The 9,708-nt window shown below is 41.9% G+C and overlaps 1 protein-coding gene across 1 annotated transcript; it reads right to left on the reverse strand.

The window, feature by feature from the left end:
• Positions 1-94: 94 nt before the first annotated feature.
• LOC129378644 (cystathionine beta-synthase-like) lies at positions 95-9,274 on the reverse strand. Its single transcript, XM_055059015.1, has 15 exons — positions 9,131-9,274; positions 5,114-5,387; positions 4,834-4,940; positions 4,536-4,670; positions 4,376-4,455; positions 3,896-4,100; positions 3,717-3,808; positions 3,262-3,387; positions 3,070-3,154; positions 2,730-2,835; positions 2,581-2,658; positions 2,374-2,508; positions 2,186-2,294; positions 1,267-1,351; positions 95-948 (listed from the first exon to the last, which is right to left on the reverse strand). The coding sequence occupies exons 2-15, from the start codon at positions 5,377-5,379 to the stop codon at positions 818-820; spliced, it is 1,740 nt and encodes a 579-aa protein (XP_054914990.1). The 5' UTR covers positions 5,380-5,387; positions 9,131-9,274; the 3' UTR covers positions 95-817.
• Positions 9,275-9,708: the final 434 nt, after the last annotated feature.

Below are 9,708 nucleotides of genomic sequence, written 5' to 3' on the forward strand. Positions count from 1 at the left end.
AAGTTGTACCTTTTCAAAATCTATATTTATATAAAACATATGTCAAATCTGATGAGTTAAAACAATATAACAATGTTTTCCAAATGTTTCACTCTTTTGAATTCAGCATCAACATTTTTATTGTTACTAAAAATGATCTCTACATATGTAATTACCAAATTCGGTAATAAACATGCTAATAAATTGCAATCGAGAGAGCATGTAACTATAACTTTTATCAAGAAGTTGCCTTTGATATCAATAAACATGATTTTACAATCACTCACTGTACCGATTTCATCTCGACAAAAACCGCTCAACTTTGCTTAAACGTTATCATTCAGACACATTCATTGAATAAAAGCAACGCGATACAAAATGTTTCCTCCAAGACACATCTATGACTAAATAGTCGAGACTTTTTTACAGTTACATGACAGACTTTGCGCTGAAACAAAAGTAGGAAAAAATAAAAAGTAAGCTCATCGTGTTTGCCTATGTACAGCAAGATCATATGCAGAAATCCAGCTTTACAATCTCTTTCAAAACGATTAAAGCGTAACTCATAAGCCAACCAGACATTAAAAACTTACAAAAGATTTGCTTTCTACTCTGTAAGGACATATAGTAATAAAAAACATAAACAACATCTGAAACTCCAGACCAAGCTGAATTAATGGACCTAAAATCAGAATCTAAAGAGAGAATATTCATTTTTATCTGAAAATAAGAAATAACTACAACCCAAAAAACTTCAAGGACATTTTTTTCCGGCTCTCCTGAACTCATCCATCGTCATTCTTTCATTTTTGGGGGCGAGAAAGCTTCAGTCAGCTGATCACAGCTCATCGGTGGACTCCGACACGGAGCGCTCTCTCCGCTCCCGGCCAGTGACAAAGTTAAGCAGGTCGACGGCTGTGACCACGCCGAAAACCATCTGCTTCAGCTCAGTCGAGCCGTTGGTCAGGTCTGGTAAGGAAACCGGTGGAAGGAGAGAGAAAGTCGGTTAAAAGCACACATGACCCAGAACAGACGGCGCTCCGGGTTTGATTTAGAGCAACGCAGAAAGTTACATGCTTATCTCTGGCCGACTGCGAAAGGTCAAAAAAGGGTTGTCGAAACGAGACGGAACTTTGGTCGACGATCAATAGCGTTTGACCCATGATGCAATAAATACTGATTATGTTTCTCTTTTCCAGCTTCAGCCTCAAACTTCAATGACGCAGAAAAGAAAAACAAAAAACAAAGAAAAGCCGCCATTTATCAACGTTTCTCCTCCAAACTTACATTGGATCTGTTCATGCACCACCAGGGCAAAGTGGTCGATTTCCAGAATGCGAGACAAGTTTCCCAAATTATCATTCAGGCGGATCTGTGAAGAAAACGGTTGAGAGAAACGGAAAGAAAAAACAAGAGATTATTAATTTTTAGCTAATTTTTTAAGTATAGAAGCAAAATATAAGTTCTGATTTTTATCTGATCTGATTTTTATTTCAGTCTAGTAAAGGTACAGAATAAAATGGAGAAAAAAGAAGACCATGGTACATGTTTAAGACTTCAAAGTATGAAAAAACATGAAAAATAAATTAGTTTTTCTGTTTTCCCAACAGAGTCACGGTTTGAAAATCCCAATGTTCATGAGGCAGAGAAAACAGAAGATATTATGTAAATCATATAAATGGTGAAAATAAACTTCTCAGATCAGTTTGGAAATTTTAGATGTTTAATGATAACAGAAGAATTTAATTTTCTATATTTATCCGGACGTAGCAAACAGAGCAGTTAAATTCAATATTTGGTCTTAAAGGGTTACCAAAAAAAAAAAAAAAAACAGGTCACACATTATCCTCGCCACAAGGTGGCACCAGAGACCAGGCATCTAAATTGCATGCAACCTTTTGTGTTGGCTGAGTGAAATTTAATCTCAGTTAAGAACTTCAGAGGTTTGATAGAGAAAAAATTGGAAAAGAAACATCGTCATGGAGATGCACGGTGGTGGGAGTATCATGCTGAGTGGATACCATGTTTTGAATTTTGAGGGTTTGACGTGAAAACATTGCGGAAAGATGCCAAAATTTTATACACATGATTAAAATCCTGCCATTAGAGGAACTCTGAACTAGTTTTCAGAAGTTTTACTTTCTGATGCTACCCTGCTTAGGGAAGCAACAAAATAAGAAGCAAATGGAGACTCGTGAAGACGGACCTGTTTGAACTGCTTGTAGATAACTTTGCTGACAGGATCGGACAGCTTGATCTTCCCGGCGAGAATCGATGACAGCATGTTTCCCAGCGTCACCATTCCCAGGATCACCCTGCAGAAACAGATGTGGTGATGAAAATCAACACTTCATTGGTATGTTCATTTCCTGCAACAGAAGAAGAGCGACTCACCCCGCGTCGTCCACCACCGGCGCCTGGTCGAAGCCCTTCTCCTTCAGTATCTTGATGGTCTGCTGGCAGCTGACGGTCGGCAGGACGGTGAGCGGCGCCGACAGGTTCAGGCTCTGCACCTTCAGGTTCCACCACCTAGCAAAGCAGGTGGCTTAGCTCCAGACGTGGAAGCAACGGCTTAGGTTACAAAATGCTGAAAGCACATACCAAGGCTTCTTCACCATGATGTCCTCCTCCCTCAGGAAGCCTTTCTGGACCATCCACTTATCACTCAGGAACTTTGACCTGCAGGAAAGGACATGAAAAGTTGACTAGTGAAACCAAGCAGGTGACGTTTGATTCAAGATGACCCTCACATGTAGTTGCGGATGGAGTCCGGCAGGATGACGACGCAGCGCTGGCCCTCTTTCAGCTCTTTGGCGAACTTCACAGCTGCAGCCATGGCAGTACCAGAGCTGCCCCCTGTTGGACAAAACCAGAAAAACAAGGTTGATTGGAGCAAAAATTTATTTTATTCAACCTGAAATCTGATGGCATTTTAGGGCCATTGTAAATAGAAACATAATATCATAATTTCAGAGCTTTGATCGGTGAATAAAAAGTACAGCATGATAAAAATACTAATTTCTTTCTAAAAACTTCCTCAAGTAAAATACAACTAGTTACTACTTAGCTCTGAATCGGATGCATATTTACCACATAGCAGTCCTTCATCCCTGATGAGCAGGCGGGCCATATTGAAGGACTCTTCATCGTTGGATTTGTACCAAGTATCAACAACCTGCAGGAAAAAAAAACAAAAACAGAAAAAAAAAAACAAACAACTCAGAGTGAAAAGCCAGTCCAGAAAAAACACTTGAGGAAAGAAAGAGAGCAGCCAGGACTCACTGATCTGTCGAGGACAGTGGGGATGAAGTCGTAGCCGATTCCCTCCACCTCGTACTGGGTCTTATCGGTCTTATTGATCTCTTCAGGTTCTGCCAGGATGGAACCTTCTGGGTCGACGCCAATAATCTGCACACAGTCGTCACAGATGAGACAAACAGTCAGGATTCCCTGTTGGAAAAAAAGACTTTTCCAACCTGGAAAATCTCAAGCTATGAAAAGAAAAAGAAAAGGTTGAAAGAAAAAAGTTGAAAGAAATACTGACAGTGAATATACAACTTTTTTTCCCCCAATTGCAAGAAAACAGGGAAGAAAGCAAAGGAGATAAAGAACTAGGAAAGAGAGAAGGAATGTTATAAAAAGAAGGGTAGAAAGGAAAGACTTGAAGGCAGAAGGAAGGAAGCAAGGACTCGACCTTTAGACCAAGTACAGAAATGTTTCATTAGAACTGAGCTCACTCTGATGTTGGGGCATTTCTCCTTCAGCTTGCGGGCGATGCCTGTGATGGTTCCTCCTGTTCCTGCTCCGGCCACCAGCATGTCCAGTTTACCTGCAAACAACAAGCAAACAGACACCAGGCGGGTCAAAGACCCCAGAGGTCCAGGAAACCAGCCAGACCACCTGAGTGGACGCCTACCGTCGCATTGCTGCAGGATCTCCTCGGCCGTGGTGTCGTAGTGAGCCAGCGGGTTGCTCGGGTTACGGTACTGGTCCAGGATGTGAGAGTCTGGGATCTCGTTCTTCAGGCGCCAGGCCACGCCCACGTGAGACTCGGGGGAATCGAAACGAGCGCTGGTTGGGGTCCGGACGATCTCGGCTCCGAGAGCTCTAAGCACGTCCACCTGAGGAGGAAAAGGAGAAGAACAGAGAAAGGAACCATCAGCTTTGTTAACTGTAGAGAACAGAGGGAACAGAGAACAGAGGGAACAGAGAACAGAGGGAACAGAGGGAACAGAGAGAACAGAGAACAGAGGGAACAGAGAGAACAGAGAGAACAGAGAGAACAGAGGGAACAGAGGGAACAGAGAGAACAGAGGGAACAGAGAGAACAGAGGGAATAGAAGGAACAGAGGGAACAGAGAGAACAGAGGGAACAGAGGGAACAGAGAGAACTCACCTTCTCCATGCTCATCTTCTCAGGCATGACGATGATGCAGCGGTAACCTTTAACAGCAGCAGCCAGGGCCAGTCCGATACCTAGAGACGGGCAGGAGGAGAATTAACAACCCGGCCGCTCCGACCCACTTCACATGCCGATAGAAAGACTTTTCCGGTACCAGTGTTTCCAGAGGTGGGCTCTATAATGGTATCTCCAGGCTTGAGGATGCCCGCTCTCTCTGCATCTTCAACCATCCGAAGGCTGATCCTGTCCTTCACGCTGCCTCCAGCGTTGAAGAACTCGCACTTGGCCACTAAAAAAACACACAAACAAAAAATAAAATCAGCCCTCAACTTTCTTTTTTTTGTCCTGTAGCATTAATAAAACTGAGTAATCCTCCCATGTTTACAGGTCTGTGCTGCCACAGGTCTTGCTCGTTTTGGGATGTGCTGCAGCTTGAGCAGCAGATGACTCACGTATTTCGCATTTGACTCCAAACGCTTTGGGGATCTTGTTGATCCGGACCATGGGAGTGTCGCCGATCCGGTGCAGGATGTCTGGAAGGATGGTGGGGGAGGCGGACCTGCGGAGGCAGAAGGTAGAGGTATAAAGAAGCTGATTAAATCCTCTGTAGGTGAGAGAAAACGTGTATCCACTTGTCAAGCTTGTGCTAGTAAGAGTGAGTCACCCCGAGGTTATCTAATCTCTTGCTTTGTGTAGACTGACAGAACTGACAGAAGAAAGACTGCTTCTCACTTTGAAAAATGTCCGTGGGGAGAGTCCGCTTTGGAGGCCCCCAGGCTCCACGTGCAGCGGCTGGGGAGGTCCGGCCGGATCCACTTCCTGTCCACAGCGGGGTTCTTTGTGCTGATCTGAATGGTTTTGCCGGAGTCTTCGTTGGCGTTGACGGGGAACGAGGCCTCGTGGAGCTTGGCGTCTCCGTTGGCGTGGCCGTGCAGCTTGGCAGAGAGAGGGCACACGGGGCCTTTCACGGCCTCCTTGGATGAGGGAACAGATGGCATTGCTCAGCCTAAAGGAAAACAGGAAACGGGGGTTACGCAAGTGTTGGATGCCTTATCTTACAGATAAAAAATGGCAGCTGATAAGAAGGGCTTTGTTATGTCAACAAGAACAATTCAGGTGAAACACACAGACGCAGCTTCTGAAATCTCTGAGGAACGAATTGGATTGCAAAGACCAACAGCAGCAGCTCAGTCATTTTTCCATTTCGAACTTGGAACCAGGTATGCAGTTAAATGTATCTGTGCAGATTAGAAAACATGAGATCATCATTGCAAATATTAGAAGCACTGCAAGATTTTCTAATAGTGATATCCAGAGTTTCCATCAACTGTTTTTAATACGATATTTCTAAATGGGTATAAAAAAAACTTTCCAATGGTTAATGGCAATATTCTTTTTTTTTAACCCTAGTTAGACTTTCTTCTTCCAGTTAACAAAAAGCTTCTGACGTAGTTCACCGATCCCAGCGTTCGCGCAACATCACGAACATGGACTGGTTGGTCGCAATAAATTTGTAGCGTCATGCGTCCAAATGCTTAACCCAGATAAACAAATATCAGGGCAGCTGTGGCTCAAATTTATAAAATACGAAAGGAAACAGAGTATTTTCTCCCCTTCGAGCCTCTAAATGCTCAGTGAAAAATGTGTGCCAGCCTACACAGAAAAACACAGCACAACTTCCTCTAAACAATGCTGAGTCATGTCATCTCGCTTTGGTACAAATGTTGCTCCTCCACTCCCAGTTGCTCCCCTCACATAGCAAACACAACCGACACTGGCAGCGGCTCTGGTTTGACTGGCGGCCGATGAGAAAGCAGAAGTGAGACTGGGGGAAAGGCCGTCTGATCTCTCTGCAGCTACTGTTGCGCCAGACATTTAACAGAACAAACGGGAATGTTTCATAATCTTGTTAATGAGCTGTAAGCTTTCCTAGAAAAAAGTGGAAAAAAAAAAAAAAAACGTAATCCACGAGTTATTTCTGATTTATCAGCACAAACCTGCAGAAATGTTTATGATCTCCCTCCAATCCATCACCTTTGTTTCTTTCATCTGAACCTGGAAGTGACTCATATTGGTTAATAGTACCGCAAATGTCAGAGTTACATAACTGACTACTGAATACTATCTCAATGCTGATATCTGGAGTATTTATTTCACATGTTAATTATATAAAAGGAGGGATTTAACTGCGTTTGCTCATTTTAAACAACAATAAAGTTTGCTGAACGATAAACTGCCCTGGTTGTAATAAACGTTAATATTGTCGTTTTCAAGACATATAATGATAATGGCATCATAACGCATGTTCACTCTCTCAAAATGTCTTTCAAATTGTGTAAAGAACACTTAGCGCTGAATCTGGAAGGTATTTTAAATATCCCAAATGAAACAACAGCTAAATACAATCAATAAAACGGAGATTTAAAAACCACATTATCCAAAAATATGAATCTTGGAATGGAAAGTATCCGAGCTAAAACAACATCAGATGAGCCGTCACCAAATCATAGCATGCACATCAGAGGTCAGAGGTCAAGGCCGGGGCCCCTTTTTGACTCCAACATGGCTTCAAATGATGTTCACACACCTAAATGACTCCATCTTCTAAAGCAAACAAGGAGATGGAAACTCAGTAGCTCGTGAATAAAGCTCACTTGGGTTATTCTGACCGATTTCTCTGGGTGTCAAAATGCTAATTATACACACACTGGCTCCTCTTTAAGCTCCACTGCTGCTAATTAAAGTGACGACGGCCACAGCCGCTGCGGTAAATGTGCCAAACACCATGTGGTATGCAGCGGCCTTGGCAGGGTTCAGCGAGGCAACCCGATCCCCGCGAGGACCAGGAGCGAGGGCTAACCAGAGAAACCCGTTCACCCGACAAAGCCAAAGATCACCTGCTCCGTCCCGCCAACATTAAACCCGATCCTGTGACAAATCCTTCGCCGGACCCTTTTAATCAGATTAATATCTAATCCCCTTCGATATGTTCTCCTGCTGAGTCCAGTGAAAGCGTTAAAATCAACTAAAATGGTGCCATTTTCAAAAATTTACTTTAAATAAAATGTTTTTTTTTAAATATTTAATGTATTTATATTTACATAGCAGTTTAAAGAAGAAAAAGCATCCTGTATGAAATCATTTTATTTATAAAAAATGTAAACATGATTTTTAAAATGTTTTAATAAAAAATACCTTGTTTAGAAATTATTCCTGCTGTTGTTGCTAATTATTACAAATAAGAGTTTCACATTTACCGAGGTGCTTACTGTGCAAAACGATGTGGCTTATCTTTATTGAGGAACACTGAGAAAGAGCTGTGCCACTTTTATTATTCAGTTTCTGTGGGCCAATTAATGCTCTTATCTGGTTTTAGTTTTCAAACAGTATTAGTTGGGGTGATGAATGGTGCCGTTTTAGCTTCCCTGTCATGACTTTGCACGTTTTCCATGACAAGAAACTGGGAGAGGGTCTGTTTCATTCAGCTCGAATCAACCGAGGTCACTTGGGCATTTTCAATCACATCTTTTGTTGAAAGAACTATTCAACACGAGATGTGATTTTTTACATTTTATTTATAAGCAGATTTGAAATTGTAGCTTTTTAAAACTATAACTAGAAACCAATGCCTTGTAACATACACGGCAGATGCACACAGCCTAGTTAAACTCCAAAAATTGAAGCAATCTGTTGCATAAATAAGCCGATTTCTATTAATAAATGCACATAAAATTATTGTTCAAAAGAAAATTAGGTTCAGTGGAAAAAATTATTCTGACTTTTTAACTTAACTAGATTTCTTTAAAAAATAAAGATGAAAAAGTCAGAATTGAGCTTAAAGTGACATTTCCCCCCCCAAGCAGAAGCTTTAATCCTCTTCTGCATTAATGACAACTTCAGAGTCAGAAATAAAGTAGCAATCTGACGTTTACCTTTGCAAAAGATTTCATCTCTTTACAAGTTTTCCTGAGAACAGCAGAGTCCACTGCTCAACTCCATGGCTTTTCATTCAGCTGCAGATTCTTTTCCCTTCAAAGTGTGAATCAGGGAAAAGCTCAGCCAGCAGCTACAGCATCAGCTGCTCAACACATAAAGGAGAAGCATTTATTCCCTCGGCCACGACAAAATGTGCACAGCAGGAATGCCAGCTTTAGAAACACAATGCAAAAAAAAAAGAAAAAAACTCAACACACACATCTGCAATCCTGAAAACCAAATCGAAATATTATTGCTTAAATACGAGTGCATGTTCCAGAAAATGCGTTTGTAGAGAAACTTTTTTTTTTTTTACAATGTTATCCCATTGTATTTCTTTAATGGGATAACATTACAAAAAGCGAGGTCAGGTCTGTGATGCGACACAAATATAAGAAAATATAAGTTTGTTTTTTTAAACATTTGTGCTATTGTATAAAAAAAAGTATTTATTGGACGTTTTAAGCTAATGCCAAAGCAATTGGTGATCACTTTCTCTCAAATTCACCTCCGATCTGAATTAAAAACACTTCCTGAACGCAAACGGGAAGTAATATGACAACATGTAAACATAAAAGCTCAGTGAGTGAAGACATTGATCAGAGCTAGTTAAACTGTCAGCATCCCATGTCCGGTCGCATCCAACGGCAAATACCGGGGAGATATTGCATCAGCTCGCCGCCCACCGAGCCATTATCTGAAAACCGCGTCTCCCAGCATCACTCTTACATCCTTCAACGCTCGTCCTTTCGTCACCCGTCCGTGTTCGCTTACCTGGAGGTTCAAATGCAGCCAGGAACCGATGGAGACGGGAAAAAAATGAGCTTCGAGACGAGGGGTGACTTCAGGACACGAGCGTCGGAATGAGGAGCTTCCGGTAGGTACAGCGGGTTTGGAGCAGAATGCGCACGTGTAGCATACAGAGGACGCAAGTAAAGGTACGACTTGATTGGCCAAGACGGGGGCGTCCGTTAGGACTGCGTCGACCAATGAGAGAGGAGGTCTCTCGATACGGGGTCTGGATAAACAGGGACGCCTAGCTGTACGCACCACCTGTTTACCTTTTTGCTGACCAGACACAAAGCCCTCGTACTTTGGTGCCATGTGTCATCTTGACGACTTCCCATGAACTTTGGCTTTGATATCAAACATGTTGAGTAGACAAAAAAAAAAAAAAAAATTTTTTTTACTTTTAAAATAATTTATGCACTTGTGAAAAACTAAAGGATGAAAATTAAAATAACTGTACAAAAGGATACATTTGAGACAGGTTGCCACATGATTATGATTCACTCTAGGAAATACATTGCAAGTAAAAATTCCCCATGTGTCACTTTTACATGATACATGCA

This window comes from Poeciliopsis prolifica, unplaced genomic scaffold, assembly GCF_027474105.1.
Source record: "Poeciliopsis prolifica strain line A6 unplaced genomic scaffold, Auburn_PproV2 SCAFFOLD053, whole genome shotgun sequence".
Lineage (NCBI taxonomy): Eukaryota > Metazoa > Chordata > Actinopteri > Cyprinodontiformes > Poeciliidae > Poeciliopsis > Poeciliopsis prolifica.

Excerpts from the sequence above, each read along its gene's own strand:
- LOC129378644 (XM_055059015.1), bottom strand. The coding sequence starts at position 5,379 with ATGCCATCTGTTCCCTCATCCAAGGAGGCCGTGAAAGGCCCCGTGTGC. Across the intron at positions 4,456-4,535 it reads GCCCACCTCTGGAAACACTG|GTATCGGACTGGCCCTGGCT; the intron begins GTACCGGAAAAG and ends GCCCGTCTCTAG. Across the intron at positions 3,809-3,895 it reads GATCCTGCAGCAATGCGACG|GTAAACTGGACATGCTGGTG; the intron begins GTAGGCGTCCAC and ends TGTTGTTTGCAG.